General features: G+C 39.7%; 1 protein-coding gene across 1 annotated transcript in view; it reads right to left on the bottom strand.

Annotated features, from left to right (window-relative positions):
* Positions 1–24658, bottom strand: part of LOC141984481 (protein eyes shut homolog) — a 785366-nt gene that overhangs the window by 348241 nt on the left and 412467 nt on the right. Inside the window, exon 12 of the mRNA XM_074947561.1 lies at positions 16845–16949. Within this exon, the coding sequence (XP_074803662.1) occupies positions 16845–16949 (105 nt within the window). The remainder of the gene's footprint in view (positions 1–16844; positions 16950–24658) is intronic.

The following is a 24658-nucleotide window of genomic DNA, read 5'->3' on the forward strand; positions in this document are numbered from 1 at the left end:
TTAATCAGAGCATTTAGTACAAGATTCCATTCCCTCTAGGGAAAGCACTCTTTATTGGTTCAGGACTGACATGTGAAGCAGCTCTGAGTAATCTTATGTTCCCTGGATGAGATGAAATGGTGTATTCACTTGCTATCTTTAGCATGCTGGAAAAGGTTGCCACTTGCAAATGTACAGTCCAGAGTTTTAGGTGTACATTAAAATCTTGCTGTAAGAATTACAAAATATATGTTTTACCTTTGCTTTGACTATACAAATATTAATGTTTTTGTATTATACATAGACCAAACCTTTGAAAATGTCCTGTTGCTTTCTGGAGGCTAAAGCAGTGATTATGTATATGCCTGTAAACCTTGTTTAATGTCTCTCATAACAGAGAGTCTGATTCAATTTCTCTGGGCCAGAGTGCAGATCCTTCTTGTGAGGGAAGAAAAATGGAAGGGTTGTTGCCTTCTGAATTAGATCAAAGAACTATAGACGTCAGCCTCACTTCTACTATTTCGAGTGCACATGGATTTCCCTGAAGTGAATTGTGAACAAGAAATACAGTAATGTGTTTGCAATGGGAGGAGATATACAACTTTGACTATTACTCTTCACCTTGAATAAAATTTTAGTACTTTTCTTTGATCTTGTATGCAAAAAGTTCTATTGACAGGGTCCTGAGCCTCCACTCAAAGACTTTCAGACATAGATTCCATTCTTCCAGATTTATCCTTTGCTGGGGTAAGCAGACTTCTTTGATGTTTAGTTCCCTTTTTGTTTGAAAGAAGAGCAGTTTCTTTTTCTGTCCAGGAACATAAAATTTGGAACCCTGTAGCAGGGCTAAGGATCTGTTATATCAACAAGTAAAGAGGTATCTGATAAAACTTCAGCAGTAGATTCAGCATGTCTTAATTAATCAGGCTTGGAGAGTTAGTGTTATTATGAATACTCAATACTCATTTCAGCACTGATCCCAGGGAGGATGTGGATAGTGGGTTCTGTGCAGAGATGACTGAAAGTTGGAATTTGCATCTTGTAGGAAATTGATATTTTGACATTGTTTTCAACTTGAATTGGGACAAGAAGTCAAAATATTGACTTTTTCACAGAATGGAAAGTTAAAAAATAGACTGGGAAATGTTGAAATGAATATTTCGTGTTGACATTTTAGATTTAGATTTGATTGATGTTCTAGAATCAGAATGTTTCATTTTTGATTTGTTGAACCAAATTGAAAAGTTTTGGTTTGGTTCAATGTTATTGTGTCTGCCTAAGCTACTGTGGTGCCTCATGGGGGTTGCAGTTTGGAGCCCCCTTTGAGCTGGGCTCCCTGTCCAGGCTACATTTCCCATGATACACCATGGTGAGATGACAATCATGAAGTAATATAGCAGTACAGCCAGACAGAATAACGCATCACTTGAAAGAGTTCACTCTTAAGATGATCCCTAAATTGAGACTTTCAATTTACAAATGCTCCCTAAGACTATAGGGAGGAAGGGGTGGGAGAAGCCTTCCAGGGAGAAGCCATTTTTTCCTCATGAATCCCATAGAGATCGAGGCAGATTACATAAAGGGGAACCCAGAATTTCATGAAGAGTCAGGGAAAAATAGATAGAAGAAAATGATCGTCTGAGACACCTTTTACCTCCTGACTGTTCTTCCACATCTTCCCTCTCATCTCCACATATATAACAGCTTGTGGAAGCATGAGAGACAAGTAGGACATGGCAGGGTGAGCAGGGGCTAGATAGCCCCGAGTGGGGGCTGGCAGTCAGAAGAATGAGTGGGACCAGGAATTTTGTGCCCTTCTTTGACACTTTCTCTATTCCTCTCATTGTTTGTAAGGTGTTCCTGTCAGACAGGCCTGCCCAGACATGCCATGCTGAAAGCTGCTGCAGCCAGCTACCCCTGTATTAGATTATGTGCTTCCAGAAAGCTTGCTGTAAGGTCCCACTTCCTAAGCATCCAATAAGTTTAAATTTAGACATCAAAAGATCCCTTTTTTGTTTTGTATATTGTGTTGCTCTGAGCAAAATCAAACCCCTTTAACACTGCCTGCAGCTGCTGGATGCAGACTAAGTGGAATCTTCAGGGTTGAAGCTACTCCCATCCTGACTTGACTGACAGGTCTGATTCTGCCTCCAAGGGGCTGCAAGACCCTCTCGTCATGGAATCTGCAGACTTTCCCTGTGAAGAAGGATTAATAATACTGTTCTTAACTTTTAAACCTTAAAGTCAATTCTGTATTGATAACTTGCAATTTGTGTTTGGGGAAACAGCTCACATATGTCCACCCCAAGATAAGAACCCCCCCATATAGTGCATTGTGAGTGGTTATGCTAAATATTGCTTAAGAGTGATTTACATGTAATCTGAAATGTGTATTTCACCCAGATATTGTTTATTGTCCATACCTAATGGATTATGGTAAAAAGGAAAAGGCATACCAAGCTTGTTTTAGAAGGTGACATAATGGATAGTAGATGATAGCAGACAAATTTGTCTATTAGAAAAAAAGGTGGGGGAGTTATATAACAAAAAGAGAAAGGGAAAGCCTTCTTGAGCTGCACTCAGTCTTCTTGGGGTGAAACATATAACAGACAAAAGGCACAAGTGACTTTCCATTATTTATGTGATTAAGGTTGAGCCATATCAATCTTATAACTACCTTTTAGGGCCTGCTTAATGTAACTTTCCCTAGTGTCATTTTGCTGACTTTTTTAGGGTTTAATTAGAATGACCATTATATTTGTTATCATCAATTTCAATCTCTTTTTGTCAAATTACACATCCTTCATTTTTCTGTGTTTGCATTTTGTTATGCTTCTATTACATTGATTTTTTTATTCTATTGCATTGCACCCACAAAGGATTTTAGTGTGGGGCTTGATGCAAGATTGCTTCCAGGGAAAGGCTCATAAGAGAAAGATAATGGGGAAAACATACTAATCTGTTTGTGGAGTTTTGTCTAGATCATTTAATTGTAGATGGAGGTTGTCTCCCATTCTCCCACAGAATAGTCAGAGTTTTCTGTCCACAGGAAACATGTATCATAGGTCTAACCATCAGTAGATCAGTTTAATACTGTAAGAGTACCTGGTCCAGTGGACTAAGCCTAGGAAAAAGAAAATCTATACTCCTGATAATGCTGGTGTTAACTGGATTCAATCTTGTTATGGGTTGAGTTAAAACCTTGCTGAAACTCATGGGTGTATGTGCCCTTAATATAAAATTTCTCTGAGAGACAAGGGTCCCCACCTAAAATAAGTCAAAACTATCTGTTGTTTTTGGTTCCTCCTGCATTCAGAGAAACATGATATTGTACATTTCTTGTAAATAATCAAGATTGCATCAGAGATAATACCAGACTCCATCATCAATTTCTGCTCCCAACTGGAACATCCCCAGGGCTCCAAACTTTTCTAGCTGCTCAGGTCAAAAAGGAGTAACACTAATTCTTCCTTTGGGACTGTGTCTTTAGTAAAGTGACAACCATTCTGGCCAAGATTTTCAAAAGTGGCTAATCATTTGTGTGTACTTCAAGTTTTGGGTTCTGAGCGAGAAACATGTTAAAGGTGCCAGAGTATCAGGAAATATTGAGTATCCTACGACCTTTGAAAATCAAACCCCTTTAACACTTGTTGATTTTAGTTGAACACATGTTAATGAGGTCTGATTTTCAGAATGTGGGTAATTAACACTCTGAAGGTATCTCAAGCTCAGCAACCAAAAATTGATGCATGAAAAATCATTAGTCACTTTTGGGGGGTGGGGGGAGATCAAGCCTTTTCCCTATATTTCCCAGTCAGTGAAATGGGAATAATAGTTCTTACTTCCTGGAACAACACTCCCACATTGTGACTACCGAGTAATGTTTATAAAAAAAATAAACAATCTGTAAGTGCTTTAAACAAAACAAAAATATCCCACGCTAGAAATCACACAAAACCTTCCAATGACCAGGGTCTTAGCAGCCTCCAGAGCTTCAACTTTTAGTAGAGCTAGTTGGAAAATGTGTTTGTTTGTTTTTTCTACCAGACACCTTAAATGTTGACAATGGCACATGCATCGATGGATAGAATATATCATGAAGTGATTCAAATTTACAAGAGATAAAGACATTAACTAGTTAATCCCATTCCACTCAACAAAGTTATTCTTTGCATATTTATCATCTTGTAGTGTACCACATATTGTATTAGAGAAGTAAAATCCCACAAGTATGTTACTTAAACTATCAGAACATATCTGTAGTTATTAAGCTAGACTGAGACAATACTATAAAAGAACAAACCAACAAGAAAACAAAACCAAATCCTGAGAAGAAACAGATGATTTTCTGTTGTTATTTTTAGAAGTCCAGGCAGTAGCCATGTCACCTAGTCCAGAGACCTTTGAGTTGCACTTACATGATTTAAGGATCTGTAGGAATAGGGAGCCTTATTTTGTTTAGTGATAAAAGTGTCATTAAAAATGTATTGGCAAACAATGTAATTTCTAAGAAATACATCAGGTGGATTAGTGTATTTTTAATAAACTAGTCTTAAATCATTTGAAGGGTGAGGGATACCATTTGACAACAACAGATCTAGGCTATTTTTTAATTTATGAATACAAATGCAATAAATAGCATAACTAAAGCAGATCATATATGAAATTAATATGATCTGGATGGGCTGAATACCAGGGCTTCTCTAGATTAATTATAAAGGTAGGAGGGCCAGCTCTTCTCTTAGATATAACTATGTGCATGCATATTTGAGGACAGAACTGCATCCCTAGAGACAATTTTAGATGTAATTTTATGAGTAGAGAATAAGACTATGAAAAATAGGGCTGATGTATGAAAATACCAGAGGTGTCATGATTGAATGCCAGATTTCGAAAGCTTTTGTGAAATAACACATCCCCAAAGAACTGAAACTCAAAAACATTGAGAAATTAATGGAATACAGATTAATGCTCTAGCATTGCTATTGACTTTTTAGATACAAAATGAGAAAATAATATATACTGCCTAAGATGAGGGGCTTAAGGAGAGATTGTCACATCTCCCTAATTAAAAAAAAAGCAACCCTTGGAAGACTTTTTTTTATTTGCCTTCCTACTGTCAGTCCCTTTCATAACCAATTAGTCTTTCCATTGTTGCTATCCTCTGAAAAGTGAGGGATGCTGATTGGAAAACAGAAGTATTGGTGGGGCAGGAGAGGGTTCTTTACTCTCCAGTTCCCCTCCCAAAAGCATGAAAGTGATGAGGACTAAAGGGAGCAGGTAAGAGGAAGGGGTTTTTCATCTTCCCCCCTTTCTCTCAAGAAGAAAGGAGCAGCAAGGGATCAACTGTAGGAATCCCTTTCCTCCTTAAAGGTCTGAGGGAGGTGAACAACAATGCATCTAGCAAGAAGTGTTTCTTTTGTTCTCATTGCCAGAGGTCAATGGGGAGGGCAGCAATGGAGAGCATCAGAAGCAGAGAGGTGTTCTGCATTCTGCTCTCCCCATGATGGGTGCAAAATAAGGAACCCGTGGGAAGGGCTTCATTCTCTCTCAAGAGGAGAAGTAAAGGAACCAAATAGTATTATTTGGTCTCCTTCTGCAGAGTCCATTAGCAGCGTGTAGAAGCAGCTCAAGTTTCCTCAAGAGGTCATGGCCTCATCTAGGTCTTTGAAGATCACGACAAACAAACACCCTCTCTCACTTAAGAAGAGGAGACAACAATTGGCATTTCTAATGTCAAAACAAGCGAATGAACAAAAAAAGTGAGAATTAGCTCCCACTGTACCTAACACACTGAGAAGCCATTTTTATATATTATACACACACAGACAGTTGGCTTTGCAATTCACATTTAAAGTGGTTTTGTAAAGGTGTGCCAACATCAGCTGGTTTTGGTCTGAAATATCCACAATAGTGTCCTGAATGTAAACAGAGAGTTGTTTTATCATTGTCTATATATGACCATTTACTAATATAGACTTACCTGCAGTGTGCTAAACAAGTTTATATTAAGAAGATGGGGAAGTTGACTGGAACAAATAATAGCATGGGCCTACGGTTTGTGAACGTTGTCACTTGCTGATTGTATTTCATCATGTCATCCATTTAGACTGATGTTGAAACAAGCAAAAAAACTGAGAACAAACATTCATAACAGGGTACAAAAAATATATCATACAGTCCTTGGGTCCCTGCCCCCCACAGCTTTCAGTCTAAACACACAAAGGTAATATCATCCCTGTTTTACAGATGAGAAATAGAAGAACAAAGAGATTAGGTGATTTGTTCAAGGTCACAGTAGGAGTCTATGCGAGAGCCAAAAACTGAACTTGATCTCCTGAGTCACTCATGGTTCATTTTCTTAGCCATAAGATATCCTTCATCTATGGGCCAGAGTTGTTTAGGTAAGTGGTTCCCTTAACAATATTTTTTGTTTGCTAAAAATCTCCATTTGTTTCTATTTTCTTAATATAAGCTGTGACTTCACTGTCATGTTTGAACTGAGAATGTCACTTGCATTTGATAACAGCCAGAATAGAAGAGACATTCAGCATGCTTCTTTCAAGTACCAACTTTGTTAGGTATAAGATGCTGGTACAGTTATACTTACTGCTACTCTCAATTTACTCCTTTATATTTAACTTTCAGCAGCATGTCATTCTGCATGTATATCATCTACAGTGTAGTCTGTTAATGTCCATTCAAATATTTAAACACATGTCCTGATCATGGAATGATTACAGCAGCATGGAATGAAAAAAAAAACAACAACTAACTTTCTTGCAACTTTTACTGACTACTTTCTGAAGATGCAAAATTCAATGTACCTGATGATGTCTATCCCAGAATTGCTAATACCGTAAAATCATTCAAAGAATTATTCTTTCTTCATCATTGAAACTGGCCCTGCTGAGCCAAACTCTAAAAAACCCTCTCAATAAAAATAAATAGAACTATTTACTTATGGAAAATTCTGGAGAACAGAAAATAAATGTATTCAGTTTTTGTGCAGCAATATGTGTTTCTGAAAATTGTGCTTGCCTAAAGACAGAGTGGATAGAGACAATAGTAAGAATGAAGAAACATTTCATGTTTCCATGGCTTCTGCTGTTCCTGCTAGGGATGATTTATATAGTGTTTCTAATTATATTAATAAATTTAAATATTATGCAAATCCTGGGCTGTCAGTGTTTGATGCTACATTAAATGACTTGTTTTTGGCATCATAGTAAATAGGCTGTTGAATTTAATTTTCTATGGTCAGATTTAAGAGAAAATCTTTTATGAGACTGTGCAGGTAAGTGATTTGAGAGGCCAGGTTTCTTTTCACTTTGGATTTTCTTAGAATCACCTACATTTAAGAAAGGGAAATTCATTTGCTTAAACTTTGAAGAGGTCCACAGTCTGTTCCATTATATTGCCTATTTGTGAAAGATACACTGGGTTGTGTTGATTGCCAGTATTAAAATATGAGTTGACAAAGATTTCATTGTATGAACTGTAATTAATTTAGTTTGGACTAGTATTTTGGCTTTTAGGATATTAGACAATAATAAAATGTTGGAGGATTACAGGAATAAATTCTTTATCTGACAAAGTTAATTTAGCTTTTAACAGGGACTGGGTTAGGGTTGGCAGGTGTCCTGTTTTCAACTAGAACAGCCAGTTGATAAGGGACCCTGGTGGCTTTAGTCAGCATCGTCATTAAAAGTCCGGCTGGTGGTGCAGCAGAGCGAAGGTAGGCTCCCTGCCTACCTTGTCTCTGTGCAGCTCCCAGAAGCAGCAACATGTCCCTCCAGCTCATAGGTGCGGGGGAGGCCAGGGAGAATCTGTGTGCTGTCCCCACCCCAAATGCTGGCTCTGCAGCTCTCATTGGCTGGGAACCACGGCCAATGGGAACTGTGGGGGCACTGCTTGAAGGTGAGGGTAGCGCCCAGAGGTCCCTGGAAATCCCTGTGCCTAGGGGCAGGAGGGACATGCCAGCTGCTTCTGGGAACCGCCTGATGTAAGCGCTGCCCGGAGCCTGCACCCCGAACTCCCTTCCACACCCCAACTCTGAGCTCCCTCCCACACCCTGAACCCCTCATTTCTGACCCCACCCTGAAGCCCACATCCTCAGCTGGAGCCCTCACAACCTTCTGCACCCCAACCCCTGCTCCAGCCTGGTGAAGATGAGCAAGTGAGTGAGGGTGAGGGAGAGTGAGCGACATAGGGAGGGGGGAATGGAGTAGGCAAGGGTGGAGCATAGGAGAAGGGGCAGGGCAGAGCTTGGTTCTTTGGTTTTCTGTAATCAGAAAGATGGCAACCCTGCAATGGGTCAAATTTGATATACTTCACATCTTAAGGTAATCACCATGATTTCCCTTGGACATAGGTTGGAGCTGTCCCTACCTCCATGTTCCATTGACTTATCTGCATATTCACAGGGTATAAAATTAGGGCCAGTAAGTACCACAAATCTGGGTTTTCAGTTTTAGAGCCTTTAGAATTTTGCCTTAGAACTATCAGAGGCTCATTCACCTGCACATCTACCAATGTGATATATGCCATCATGTGCCAGCAATGCCCCTCTGCCATGTACATTGGCCAACTGGACAGTCTCTACATAAAAGAATAAATGGACACAAATCAGACGTCAAGAATTATAACATTCAAAAACCAGTCGGAGAACACTTCAGTCTCTTTGGTCACTTGATTGCAGACCTAAAAGTGGCAATTCTTCAACAAAAAAACTTCAAAAACAGACTCCAATGAGAGACTGCTGAATTGGAATTAATTTGCAAACTGGATACAATTAACTTAGGTTTGAATAAAGACTGGGAGTGGCTGTGTCATTACACAAAGTAAAACTATTTCCCCATGTTTATTTCCCCCCCCACCACCACCACCACCACTGTTCCTCACACGTTCTTGTCAACTGCTGGAAATGGCTAACCTTGATTATCACTACAAAAGGTGCCCCCCTCCACGCTCTCCTGCTGGTAATAGCTCACCTTACCTGATCACTCTTGTTACAGTGTGTATAGTAACACCCATTGTTTCATGTTCTCTGTGTATATAAATCTCCCCACTGTATTTTCCACTGCATGCATCCGATGAAGTGAGCTGTAGCTCACGAAAGCTTATGCTCAAATAAATTTGTTAGTCTCTAAGGTGCCCCAAGTCCTCCTTTTCTTTTTGCGAATACAGACTAACATGGCTGCTACTCTGAAACCTATTCAAAGGTTGCAACTCAGCTTTTATTCTGGTAGATTTTGTAAGTCTCATCAGTTATTAAATTTCATCTACATAAGAATGGCCATACTGGGTCACACCAAAGGTCCACCTAGCCCAGTATCCTGTCTTCCCGCAGTAGCCAATGCTAGGTACAACTGAGGGAATGAACAGAACAGGATGGGCAAGGATGGTGTCCCTAGTATCTGTTTGCCAGAAGCTGGGAATAGGCAACAGGGGATGGATCACTTGATGATTACTTGTTCTGTTCATTCCCTTGGGGGCACCTGGCACTGGCCACTTTTGGAAGACAGGATACTGGGCTAGATGGACCTTTGGTCTGACCTACTATGGCCTTTCTTATGTAGAACAGGTAATCATCAAGTGATACGTCGCCTGTCACCCATTCCCAGCTTCTGGCAAACAGAGGCTAGGGACGCCATCTGTGCCCATCCTGGCTAATAGCCATTGATTGACCTATCCTCCATGAATTTATCTGGTAGCATAAAAGAAAGTCTTACAGAGTCTGTGGTTGTGTCAATCTTGTTTGAATTAAAATATTGACATAAATCAACATATTTACTAACATACTATTAAGTATATGTTGAGGCAATGTTTATGAGAAAATTATGAATCTCTAGGACTTAAATTTTGGAGAAGTTTCTTAGGAAAAAAAAAAGAGAGAGAGAGAAACCTCCCCACCCCGAGCCCCACCCCCACCCCAGATAAGGCAGTGTTATGAACTTTACCAGAAGAAAAATACTATCGGTTTTCTGAAAATGAAAACAAGATCATTTCTCTTTTGTTTTGAAAATGTTTGGGTGTTTGTTGCATCTAAACATGGCTGAAGCTTGAAATTTAACATAAGTCTAGTGTCTTTGCTTGTTTGAGGAATATAATTTTTGAAAGAAAGTTTGGTTATTTGACAACATCATGTTGTACAAGTTCAGAACTCCTTATACATACATTTAAGAAAGATGCAATCTCCTATCTCTCAGCATGTTTGCAGTTCTTGATATTTGAAAGAACTCACACATTTATAGGCATGCACAATCATTCTTACACATACAAGAGCATCCACTGGCATTTGAAACTGGTTAAGTAGTGAGACCTAAAGATATTTATAAGTATCATTCAAGAGTGTACTAATCACTGGAAAATTTTAACCCAAGTGTGGAATGTACTCGACCCTTTTACTAGCTCACTAGCCCTCCCCAACAGTTCTACTTGTATGATTTTATAAGCAGGTTAGAGTTTATGTGGTAACAAACTTAAAAAATGACATTGGATATATATAGCTGCAGCTTCAGATGGGAGGATGGTCATAAATCCAGTTGGGTTTTTATGACACCTCAGCACGAATACCAGGAGGCTAGAGACTGAAACCAACATGTACCAAAGATGTCCAAAAGATATGTGTTTGGTTAGTAAAGCTGTATATATGTGGCCAATGGGGACTGGACCCTATTCCACTGGAGAATTACAGAGAGGAGCAGAGCTCTGCTGTGCTCAAGCCATGCTCTAACATGCCCTATGGTGCCACCTATGCCAATTAGGGGAAGGGAAACATCAGACGAGGTCTGATCCAGCACACTTGCACTAGCAGGGGGTCCCCTTCTGACAGGGGAGTTGTCTGCTGGACAGTTTTTAGTCACTTTGCAACTTTTGAATGTCAAAGAGGGGCTAGATCTGAATAAAAATTCAGCCCTTCATTCCCATGCTAGTGCTGAAACTCACTCATTTTGGAACAGTCAGACATGCCTAAACACCTAGCATTATGTACCACTTAGAGATGTTTAGACCTAGATGGGTATAGAATGGTACCCCTTCAGATTTGCTAGTATTTCACACACTGGCACATGGGTAAATATATACATGAAGCAAAAGACAGTGGAGAAGCAAGCCCTCTGTCTCCCCACCTTGTGTAACCTATAGATCAGTGGTTCCCAGACTTGTTCTGCCGCTTGTGCAGGGAAAGCCCCTAGTGGGCCGGGCCGGTTTGTTTACCTGCTGCATCCGCAGGTTCGGCCGATTGTGGCTCCCAGTGGCTGCAGTTAGCTGCTCCAGGCCAATGGGAGCTGCTGGAAGCCGCGTGGGCCTAGGGACGTACTGACCACTGCTCCCAGCAGCTCCCATTGGCCTGGAGCAGCGAACCCCCACCCCTAGAGTTCAGAGTGGGGAGGGAACCCTGAAAACATGTAATTAGTGTGGTGTGAAAATTTAGAGAAACTACTTAAAATGGAAAATGTTAGCAAATGTGTTCATGTGATGTTCTATTAAATATACACATTTCTATAGAATCTGTGCTGAATTTAGAAAAAAGTTCTCCTAACTTCTATTGAGAAGTAGATATCACTGATGCCAAAACCTCTGCTGCATATGTGATAGTGTGTAGGAGTTTGGTGATCATGGGGTCTGAATCCTTCACAATGTGGGATGAGCCTAGGACTATATTATAAGAAGCAGCTGCAGCAGCATTAGAGTAGCACCTGGAGGTCACCACTGAGATCAGGGCCCCATTGTGTTAAGCTCTGTACATACACATAAGAGACAGTCCCTGGGGCCATGATCCCCTCCAGGTTGTGGCCTGAATATCCCCTTAATAGTCAGTGTTGGTGGCATAAAACAATATTGCCTGCCCTGGGCACACCAATCATGCTTTTTGCTTCTGAAAAGTTAATGATTAAGTTATCACTTTGAATCATAGACAATACTCCAGGTGTAACAGAGGAAAAGCTTTAGCTACTTCAAAGCTTCCTTGCGTTCCCTCTGTTTCATCCACCTGTCGTCCCTCATTTAATACGTGCGGGCAATGAACCATTTGAACAATTTACCTACTGATGTGGTAGATTCTCTGTCACTTAGGCCTGGATGCAGAAGAGGAGTTAGGCATTGTGCCACTGAGCACCACAGTGCCTAACTTTTTGGTGCCTAACAAAATCAGTGAGATTAACAGAGCCTGAGTTAAGTGCCCAAGCTCCTATACAATGAATATGGAAACATAGGCACTTCAGACTGCAATTCATAAAAAACAGCATGCTAGGCAGGGACCGCGCACTCTCTGACCCATACATATGTATATGCAAGAGAGAGCGCATGTGAGAGAGAACACATACAAGCATGCAAATGATTCTATAGCCTGGTGATTACGGTACTTACCCAGGATGTGAGAGACACAGTCCAGTCTGCCTTCTTCAGTGACTAATTATTTATCTACAATGCAATAGCCTCAACAGGAGAGGCTGAGGAACACCTCAGAATATCCCATAGCCCAGTGGTTGGAGTACTCAGATAGCAGTTCCCTGTTCAAATTCCTCCTCCTGCTTAGGTGGATGGGGGGACTTTAATCAGCGGGTCTTACATATCTGAGGATACTCTAACCACTAGGCTAAAAGTTGTGAGTGAGGTGGTCCTCCACCACCAGCTATTTTGTGAGAATTTGTCTTTGGGGCCCAACCCAGTAGAAACCTACTGAGCATTCCACTGGATTGGCCCCCATACTCAATTTAGGTAGCCAAACCCCTACATTACTCCAGTTTGTGAATCACTCTGGGGTTTAGGTAGGAGATAGGCAGCAATGCACATGCCCTCAGGCAGAAACATAACTGCTAGGAAAGTGTTATTGGAAAAAACACATGCATACAAGGAGTTTAGTTATCTACGATGTTCAGCAGGCCTCACTGCAATGAGCAAAATGCCTAACAATGGGACTTAGATTCCTCACTCCTTTTGTGCATCCAAGTCTTAGTCTTTAAATCAATACCAGAAGTTTTTCTTAAACATATTCTATAGCTTAACCAGAAATGATGCAGAAATGCTTGAGTGATGTTCTATGGCCTATGTTACAGAGGAGTGCAGACTAGATCATAATGATCCCTTCTGGCATTTAAAAAAAAAAATCTATGCCTTGACTTAGACTGTAAGGTCTTCATAGCAGGGACCATTTCTTTGTTATGGGAGTGTGTAGCACCTAGCATAATTAGGGTCTGATCCCTGATTGAAGACTCTCTCTACACATTACCATAATAGCTAGACTACTACTACTACTAAAAAAGCAAACCCACTCTACACATATGATAGCCCACCCCTTAGATTGTGCATTTATATTGCAATAGTGTCCAGAGACCTCATTTTTGTACTGTACAGGAAGACATGGTCACCGTTCCAAAAGATCAGATGCAACAAACAAGCATAACAAACAAGGAGGTGAAAAGAAGAAGTGACCAGGGAATGGTTATAAACATTTATCAACCAAACTATTTAAAATTAAGGCAGTAATGCCCAAAAGATTACACAAAATAGAGCTGCAAGTTTTCATTAATATATTACTTTCTCAGGAGGCCACAGCTACATTAAATGAAAATACTTATAAAGGAAAATAAGGAAATGAAGTGCTAGCTGTGGGCCATCTAGTCAAACATTCAATTATTGACCCATATATTTTCATTTAAAGAAAAGCAGACTGTCTATAACCAAATTATTTATTCATCTTGTGTTGTTTTCCTTGGAAATATATATTACTAGTTCTGTTAAAAACAAGGCTGGGCTATTTATTTGCAACAACAACAAAAAAACCCAACGACTATTGTTCCTTTGATCAAGGAAACCTATTTACTGACAGAAAGCCAGTAAGATATTAATATTCAATTAAAGCATGGAGACAAGAAGCTAGGTTTTCATTTCTTATTCATGTGTTACCTGGAGTTAGTTCTTTCATATTTGGAAGTTATTCTCCTATTAGAATCAATGTAATAATATCTAAAATTTACATAGTGTCTTTTCCTTTTCAAAGCACTTTACAAACATTAACTCCACGTGCATTAACTCCCATCATAACACCTTTGTGAAAAGCAAATTTACCTATATTTTCTGATGGGGAAAAGGAAGTCAAATAGGAAACAATTTGCCCAATGCCATATGTTAGAACTGGGAGTAAAACTCTCTTGTTCCAGCCTCCAGTTGTGTATTCACATCACTAGACCACATTCTTCAAATCCAGTTTCCCATAACAACACTAAACATTTAAATGCAAATGGCAGTGCAGAAAAGGTATTAAGCATTTTCAGAAGTCAATGGTCATTTAAGAATATAAGAACAGCCTTACTAGATCAGAGCCATTGTCCCTCTAGCCCAGTATCTTGTCTTTAACAGTGGCCAGTGCCAGATGCTTTGGGGGGAACGGACAGAACAGGACAATTTTCAGTGATCCACCCCTATCGTCCAATCTCGCTTTCTGTAGTTGGAGGATTAGGGACACCCAGAGCATGGGGTTGCATTCCTGACTATCATGACTAATAGATATCGATGGACCTATCTTCTATGAACTTCCCTAATTCTTTTGTGAATCCAATTATACTTTTGGCCTCAACAACATCTCATGGCAACAAGTTCCACAGGGTGACTGGGTCATATGTAGTAGTACTTCCTTTTGTTTGTTTCAGAACTGCAGCCTTTTAATTTCACTGTGTGACACCCCCCCCCCCCAGAGTCTTGTGTTTTGTGAAGGGTTAAGTAACACTTTCCTATTCACTTTCACTACACCATTCATGATTTTATAGTCCTCTATCATATCCACCCTTATTCACCCAGTCCAGTTTCTAGTGAACAAGTTTCCATATCCCAAAATGATGTGCTCCAAGTACATTCTTGTTATCAATCACATCAGAAGTACAGTACCAAGTCCCAGATAGCTCTGGGAACTAAAACCACAATAAACAAAACCTAGCAAACTAGAAGTACTAGTATAGAGAATTATAGCAAACAAAAACCTGGCTTCAAAGTGTGTTACTATGGTTCTTTGGTATAAGAAATACTTATACATATTTAGAAAGAAAACAGGGCCACTCCTCCCCAGACATAGAACTGTGCAGAGGAGAAGCCCCTTCACTGCCACTCTGGGGCACTAGGAACCAGGTGGAGTCTCTCCTTCCTCTTTCTCACCACATGGACTTGGGAGAATGTTGTAAAGAGGAGCCAGACAGAGACTCCAGCTGAGGGGGCAGTAGAAGTCAAAGCAGGGACCTCTGGGCATTCAGAAAAAATTCTACAGCTTTCTCTGAACTTTATCCACTCTGTGCTAGCTGACTGTTTGCATCAACCCTTCCCTTCCCTCAGAGCCTCTTCACCTCAGCATTACTACCCTCTTCTTCCCTTGCCCTATCTCCCTCATCTTCCTCTCTTTCAGTGTCCCCTCTCCCTTCAATATCCCTCCTAACTAAACACCCCCTAAAAAAGACAAAAAATATCCACCACACAACTATCATCAACATATTGTTTGCTGCCATCACATTGCTCACTCTGCTACTCCTTTCCCCAGTCTGACTGTCTTGTCTGCATCAAGTCTTTGGCTCAAGTCCAAACTCAAGTCTTTCTACCCCTGGTCTCCAAAGTCTTTCTTTTTGGTGGTTGGTAGGAGAACCCTAGCCCTTCCTCTTCTCTGGGCTCCAGACCAAGGATCCTGTATTAAGCAGACCAGGTCTCTCCACTCAGGTCTGCTGCTTCCTCCCTGGGCTACTTCTTACCTTGTTCATCTGCAGACCTCCCCAACAGCCCCTTCTGGGGCTCACTGTGTACCTGCATTCATCTCAGGCTCCCCAAGGTCTTAAGCTTCACCCTTCCTTTACAGCTGTGGTCCACAGGAGTCTCCCAGAGGTTTCCAGTAAATACCAAACCAAAAAATAAAAACTGAAGCCAGTTCCACTCCCCGCTAGGGTTGAACTTTACCCCTTCATAAATCTTCCCCAGAATGCTGCTCCTTAGCTGAATACCACACCCCAAGGCTGATTCCCTGGAGGCTTGCCCCATCTTGAAGTCCACCACAGGATTCAACTCTTTTCCAATGGCCTTTTCCAATTCTTTTTTCTCCTCATTTCAAGCAAACCATGCTCACAGAGCAAAATCTCCTCTTTCCTGTGTCTCCTTTTAGCTAAATTTTCAGAGTCCTTTTCAAAGGAAACCTGACCCCTTTTCAGGTGGCCTTGCTAACTGACCTTCTTAACACCCCACCAACTATGTTAGTTCAGCTCTCAAACTCCTGTTAAACCTCCAGAATCAGTGTGGGGTTTACACAAAAGGGACAGACTCTTTTCTGTGTTTGAACAGCACCCAGCACACTATAGGTGCTACCATAATTTAAATATTTACTACTGCTAATTTGCTGAATCAAATATAGGAACCTTATATATATGAATGTCTTCCTGAATTGGGACTTATATTTCAAACAAACAAACAAACAAACAAAAAAAACAGAAAAAACAAAACAGTTTAAACTGGTGTTTAAAATCAGATAACTAAATTAGTAAACAAATGTATACAAATTGCCAAATGTGGGCATAGTTATGTAGAATTGCTGTCTTATCCTTAAATAATGTATTGTTTTGTTTTATTTTAAGGCTTAGAATGAAAGACTGACAGGCAATTTTTTATCTGAGCTAGATTATTGTTTATCAAAATTCTTCATGGTTTAATTTTAGACAAATGTTCCCAAAGAGCTTCCACATTTACTTTTCTAAATAATAGCAATGTGTCTTTCAAGAAGCAGACAAGATGCTCTTAGCTTACAATATTTGATAATATCTCAATAACAGCAGTACAACATACATGTGACTTTAGTCAGAGTAATGCAGAGTGATGTAAAACTTATAAATCCTTACCAAATGGGCAATTGCATTTGACACCATTCATTACATCTTCACAGGTTCCTCCATTTCTACAGGGCCTGTCCAGACATTCATCCATGCTCACAGAGCACGTTTCTCCTGAAATTGCAGATAAAGAAAATATGATAAATTATGCGGAACTATTAAAAACCAGGAAGAAAGTATTTGCAATGTAAAAGCACTATCAGAATACCGCAATTTAAATGTTGACCTCAGGGCATCCTTTGAAGGTGCACTTACTACTGTACGCATGGCCTGATGGATGAACTGTGTGCCATGCATCTTTCTGCTTCATTAGTTACAATGGGTCGATTTTGACAGGGATAGTTCAAAGTGTGGCACTCTTAGGGAAATAGAGAGTTTTACCTAGTGTATATATATATTTAAACCTAGAAACCCATTACAATTTTCCATTACAAAATTGTTGTGTTCAAAACATTTTTGTCAAATTGTCCAGCTCACTCTATTTCTTTTCACTCCTTGTTTCTATTGAAACAAGCTGGCAACATATATTTTGTTGCATATAAAAAAAACCAGAGGAACAATAACTTATAGACAATTATATATAACAGCTGTTTTCAAACTTTGGTCTACAGCGAGCTGATCAATCATATGATGGTGTATCCTCCTTCTTTCCTTCTAGCATGTACAAGGGAAGAGGAGGAGAAAGATGGCAGAGAAGCATGTGCAGTGGGACAATGGGAATAGGAACAGTACAGATAGGAGGTGGAAAGAAAATTAAAAGTGAAAGTAGACAGTATGATTAAATTAGGACTCATTACACAAAGAAGGATCCTGTGGTCTGTCAAGAATATGGACTGAAAGGGAAAAATACATACTTGGTACGTTCACAGCAATTTGGCCAAGATTCCCCCTTCCATGGGGAATTCTGATCAGAGGGTGGAAAACTCTGAACATCTCCTGAATTTTATCTGCATTCTTCTATTCGGGGAAATGTTTTGCCTTCCTTCTGCAACACACTCACACAAAGCCACATGAATCAAGAGATTCAACTTCCCGAAACTATAGATTTCAGGGGATCTTCTGGAAGTCAAGGACCATCTGCATGAAGGCCCTCTGCCTCCACATAAGCCCTGTGGCTCCCTGTACCCCCCAGTGGCAATCACTGCAGTGTGGCTTCACTGGAGCTTCCTGTTCGATTCCCCTCCCTCAGCTGACCAACCTCCTCACCCTCTCAAATAGGTTTCACAACCAAATGGATAATCTTCAGGAAATTCAATACAGTACAAGTATATTCCTTGAAGTGTTGTTGGAGATTAGAGGGTACTGTGTTTAGCTCTCCCAGCTCAACATCTTGCTTTCCCCACCTCTTCTGGCCCAGACTCCTTCCCATATATGGATCTGAGGCTATTGGAAGGCTCTCTGTAGAGTTTAAGCTATGCGGGAGGGAATGGGGCCACAGAGGCAACTATTATTCACTTCTGCACAGGCAGGTGGAGATTAGCATGTGGAAGGCCCCCTCTCTGAGTGACTCAGCTGGGCATGAGGCTGAGGTATAATAGCAAAAGTATGTGTAAGAAAAAAAAAAGATTGATCTTCCTTCCTTCCTCTCCCCTTCAGCTTTTAAACAGATGGTAAAATGAGACAAATGACACTAGGGAAAAATGGAATGAAAATAATAGAAACATGGAATCCTCATTTGCTGATGCCATCTGAGGTGTGACAGACTACGTTGTCAACTTTGCCTGTTAACTGGGCCTTTTTCTTCCCACATGTGATGAATTAGCACAAGTACCTTCTCAGACTGGATAGTATTTTGATCTTAAGACTCAAACATTTACCCTTTGTTGAGGTACCATTAACAACTGCTAAATTTCAAAGCCCTAAACTTGAGACACCCTTCAAAATGCATTCACAGGAAAATTTCTGAAGTCTCTTTGTAATGAGTCACAAACAGAAAATGGACTTTGAATGCAAAACCCATGTTTAAAGACGATAAGAAATGCTGACACTAAAGAATTATCATGTTTTCTCTAATTCCCCTGCCTTCTAATAGATTAAAGCGTAGAAGGAGATAATACACATATATTGACTTATAACTTTGAAATATAAAATGAAGGATTGCTAAATGATAAAATTAAAAGCTTTGTTAGCTATATTTTAACTATTTTTAAAAATGGATAATGAATGAGTACAAATGAGGTAATACTTAAGACCAGGCCTTGCTGGAATAGGGGTGACTTTTCCAGTTCTTTTACATAGAATTACGGATTTGTTTAAAATGTTACTACTGATGAAACAATACGTTGTGTTGTAAGATGTAAGTAAGAGATACACAACCATGTAATGATAAATAGAAACCCTTTTTCTTCCTGGGAAGACCCAGGACATGATCTAGAAACTGCAAAACCAGCAGGAAAAATGCAGAAGTTGGATAATTGAAGCTTGTGCATGCATAATGTACAGGTTACCTAAAACCCAGAGGTGGTTGTACTAAAAGCCAATTGGATAAAGATTAAGTAATCTGCACTGCAGAATTGTATAAAAGATCTATGCAAACACAGGCCCAAACTGTAAAAACACCAGACCAGAAACTGAAGAATGGGACTGAAAAATCAGACCAAGGGATCAGAGAAGGCACAACTATCATGGAAGATAGAAGGATTTCCCAGTACTGCAGAATGTCGTAACTTGGGCTCACTTATCAATTTTGCCTTGTCTATTATTATTTGTCTGACATAAATGTATATTTGGACACTATTAGTGACAACAATTCTGCCTGAAATTGTATAAATAAAAGAGAATATTAATTAAGTCTAAATTGGGTGGATTTGTGACTCAGTTTCCCAACTTACCCTCAGCAAGTTTCTTTGTGAGAACTATTTTCATCCACATCTCTTAATTTTCTTTCCTTTTTGGGAGAAGAGACTCAGCCTCTAAGGGCCAGATTTCAATTCAAAATGGAGACACGAAATATATTCCATAGGTCCATCAAGTGGCTGTTTTACCTTTTCTTTATTTCTTTTTAACGAGAAAACTTTTCCCTTGCTTCTTTATCTTCTCTGAATGCTTTCAGAGTTTCACTTGTTGTTCCTGGGACTCATGTTCCTCCATACACAAAGAGCACATTAATTGAAAGCATTAGATCAAGCGAACAATAAAACAAGAACAAACAAAGGTGAAGTCTTCACGAGTGGGCATTCAGTATGTGTAGTCTTTGTAACAGTCTGAGCACCAGATAGCTTCCAGTATCTCAAGACAGCGTTCTTAGAGAATTAAATGTATATTACACAGAAACAAAGCCATGGCAGTTTCATAGTTATATACACAACCAAGACAAACAGGTCATCAAGGCTGTCATTAGTGCTATGGGTAGGATAGTGGGAGATGAGAAGATAACAGAGATATAGGTCACAGCAGCATTGTGTAGGACCTTCAAAGAGGGTAGAGATATGGCCTGATCATCAGACGAGGAGCTTAATTTTAGTGGCCATGTTTTAATTGAATTGGAGAAGGTGACATGGCTACTGAGGAGGCCTGAGAGGAAGTCTGGAAATGGTCAGAGCACAGTGAGATAAACAGTGGGACTTCAGATATGTTTTAGAGAAGGAAATACAAAACCTGGCTGTGCAGAGAGGTGAGAGAGGAATAAAAATGACCCTCAGTTTGGAACTCTGGGTGATGGGGAGGGCAGTGATGCTGTCAACGATGACAAAGAATAGATGAAGACAATGTACTTTCTAGTTTCATGTAAAAACTCAATTAAATGCTTATTATAGTCTACAGCTAAAAGTAAATTCTCATCAAACCTAATTCAGAAAAAGCATTTTATCTTTGCTATCATAACCAATACAGACCATTTCATGTGAAGGCTTCATAACAGAGTGCACAGTCTATTTTTTTCTAAACATACACTAAGCTGTATTACAGTACTCCACAGACTTAGTATGGACGTTTACATCAGGAAACAAATTTCTAATAGTGTGCAGGACAGCTGTTTTTCAGCTTAAAACAATATAGGAATTGCCACACGTCAAACTGTTTTAAGTTATTTTGCTTTTGTATATCTATGACCAAACTAGATAGATGTGTGAATTCTGCTCTTCATTTAGAATAATAATAAGATGATAAAAATTTTGGTCTGATAATAATGGTGCTGATTTTATGCCTGGAGGCTGTTATTACAGCTAAATTGCTTCATTTGACAAAGAAGCAATTATATGCCACTCAGTCTCATCTGATTTATCAAACATTGAAAATACCTTTCTCATAACTGTTAAAAACATTTGAAAAAACCTCCAAGTGGTTTATAGTCTAAACTAGCAAATATTATTTGCATCACAAGTCATATTACGCTAACTAGAAATGGTTTGTATGTGTTTTAATTCTCTGGGTATCTTACAAATTTTGGTCAGCTACAATAAACACACACACACACACACACACACACACACACATATTTAGAGAACTGATAATTGGACCCAGCTTTTGTTTGGCATATACGAAACAGCAAACTGTGTATTTTATCCAGTTAGAGTGTCATTCCTTCACTCCTCAAAATCATTCTAGTTTCTTCCTTTTGATTTCCCTAGCCTTTCAAAGAAAAGTTTGCTATTTACAGTTGTGAGAAAGAGATGACAGATTTTATTTGAAAATGTTCACCACTTCACTTTTGATTATGAACCTCTGAAAAGGTAGGGATAATCTATTTTTTTATGTGGAATGTGAAATCAAGCAGAAAAACCCTTTTAGGTAAAACAAATATATATTCTTAGTGAAAATCAAAATGGTTGCCTTTTGTGTACTGTGGGCAGCTTGTAAATGTGTCTGGCTGGTGCATCTTGCCCATATGTTCAGTGTCTAACTGATCACCATATTTGGGGCTGGAAAGGGATTTTCTCCTACGTCAGATTGGCAGAGACCTGGGGGAGTTTTGCCTTCCTTTGCAGCATGGGGCATTGGTCACTTGCAGATTTAAACTACTGTAAATGGTGGATTCTCTGTAACTTGAAGTCTTTAAACCATGATTTGAGGAGGTCAGACTAGATGATTGTGATGATTCCTTCTGATCTTAAAGTCTATGAGTCTATAAGACCTTCTTTATGTGCTGTGACGGGAGAAGCACTGAGCGGCTGCTTCTGCTTCACACAGAGTAGCCCCGTAACTTCTTGCAAGCAGTTGGTAGGGTAACTTCAGTGCTCATGCTCTTGAAGTAAGAGACAACACATGGATGACAGGCTTTCCTGGCTGTTTCAGAGAAAGTACATCAAATATTGCCACTGTTTCTGAGAGAACAATAGTTCCTACTTATCCTCTGAACACACTCAGTCAGATAGGAAACCAGGAGACATACCATGTGACCATTTTATTTCCACCATGCAACCAATCCCAGCTCAAAAGACAACCTTGAAATATTCATGACCATCCAATTGCCATAAATGATTTGCCAAAAACAGTGACTCCAGGACAGAAGTTGTTAACAGAAATATCCATTACTTCACGCTTTAAATTTTAATGTTAATATACAGTTGAATCTATTAATTACACTATGGGTGCTTATTTTCAAAGACCCCATTTCCTAAGCAATTTTGCATTTGTGTTACTCAATTCAGAAGACTGTACAGTACGTTAAAAAACTCCACAACTAGCAATGGGCTTGTAGTGGGGTGGTCACCCTGCTCCAGTCAGGAAGGGGTTAAAAACAGCCCTGGGAAAGGGCTGCCCCGTGGAGCCAATCATGAGCGGGTTTGAGGCAGCCAATCAGGACCCGGCAGGGCCAGTATAAGAAGGGCTCCTGGGGAAAAGGAAGTGAGTCTTGCTCCAATAGTGGAGCAAGAAGGACCTAGTTGCTTGGTAAAGACAGGGGTACCTTGGACAGAGCACTACTAGGAAAGGGCAGGCTGAGCTGGGGAGCTCTGGCCTGGCAACATAAACTGGTTAGTCTCTAAGGTGCCACAAGTACTCCTTTTCTTTTTTCTATTTACGAATACAGACTAACACGGCTGTTACTCTGAAACCTCCCAGGCTAAGGCCTTTGTAGCAAAGGCCTGAGGAGGTAGTAGGGCTGCAGGGAAACAGCCAGGCCAAGAAAAGGCAGCAGGTCTAACCCCCTTGCCAGTGATGAGTGGCCATTTCAGACTGCAGTTTTCCCCTGAGAGAAGGGGCTAGATGATGACTGGCAGTAGCCACTGAAGCAAGGTTGCTATAGGGTGGTTGGGGCTCCTCTGTGGGACAGCACCCCAAGCTAAGGAGTAGCAGGGTCTGGGAGGGATGCGGGGCCTGAAGTGCTACAAGTGGTGGAGATTCACAGGAAACAGGTACTGGTAGGGAGACACCGGCCAGCAGGAGGTGCTCTGAGGCTGGAATCAAGCTAATTTCCAGATGACCAGCAGGAGGTGTCATGCCAGTAGTCAGAGCTCTGTTACAGGGCTGATCCCCCTTCAGCTAAAACACATATGAACTACAGTAGTGACTTTCTTCAAATGTACAGCAAATTAATTACAGCGGTTTAGTACAATTCTACCAGGCTAGCCAATTACACATGCTTATGTTTAAAAGCATCACTTTCCATAACAGCCACAAAGACAACTCAAGAGCTAGCTTGTTTGGCATGCAGGCCCACTCAAAGCTTGCAAGGATAAATAGACTAAGACTTAGGTTTTATATATATACTAACAGTATTTATACAAAATAATTTGGTATTATTTTGGTAAATTTGGCTGTTACTGATTTAACAGTTAAAAATAGTGCTATTTTAGCAAAAAGACAATTTTCAGGTTTTTTTAATAAATATTATTGACCAACTAATAGAAAAAATATTCCTTTTTACAAATATAGTGGATGGAAAATGTAAGTCCCCACGAAGTATTTTGTTGCTTCAGACATACTATGGAAGAGGTAAGATTCCTACTACAGAAGTCTTTATGCTTTCAGTAATGAGCATTATAACTGTGGGATTTTTCCTTCTGGTTGATAAGAGAATAACCTCACATTTTATCTGATGACTAAACTTAAATTCTGCAAAGTACCTCAAAGCTTATAATCTGTTTTGGGAGCAGTATACTGTGAATCTCATAGGATTCATTATTGTCAGATTAGACATTAATCAATACAATAAACAGAAGAAAAATAAACAGGAATTATTTGGGTAAATAAGACACATGTAGTTGGCTAGCATTTGAAGAGACTTCAAATAACATCCCTTTTTTAGTAGTAGCCACTATTTCCCACATCCCTCTCACAGACTAAAAAGGAAAGAAATGCCAGGATGTAATTTTGATCTTCTTCATGTATGTTTGTCATTTTTCTTGTGTTAAAGGGACAACAGGACATTAGATCTGATGGTGAAGTGGTAGAAGATTGGTAGATTGGGCACAAATAAAAATAAATTTATACTGCATCACAATATTTGCTAAATAGCACCCATTCTATACATTGACTTGGCTTCCTGGGTAATTTGGAGCTTTTCTTTCCCAGAACTGGTGGAGAACAAATATTTTGCAGAGTTGATATTCCATATATGTTATAATCTGAATGAGGCACTGCTGAAAAACAGGCTTCTTGAAGTCCAGCTGCAGATTAATAACAGTAGGACAATATATTTGAAAATAGTGCTTATGAGGCACCTACTGTATATGTAAATTTTCTTCAAAAATGTAAAAATACAGTGCAACCAACTAAGGTACTTAAGAATGAATAATTTAATTTTGACACCTTAGAAACTACATATGGAAAACAATTAGGTAAAATATTATCTATTTGCTCAACATACCTGCCTACTTTAGGGCAAACACATTCATGAGAAAGCAAAACTGACTTGTATGTATTGAATTAATATTGTGGACCCA

This window comes from Natator depressus, chromosome 3 (assembly GCF_965152275.1).
Source record: "Natator depressus isolate rNatDep1 chromosome 3, rNatDep2.hap1, whole genome shotgun sequence".
Lineage (NCBI taxonomy): Eukaryota > Metazoa > Chordata > Testudines > Cheloniidae > Natator > Natator depressus.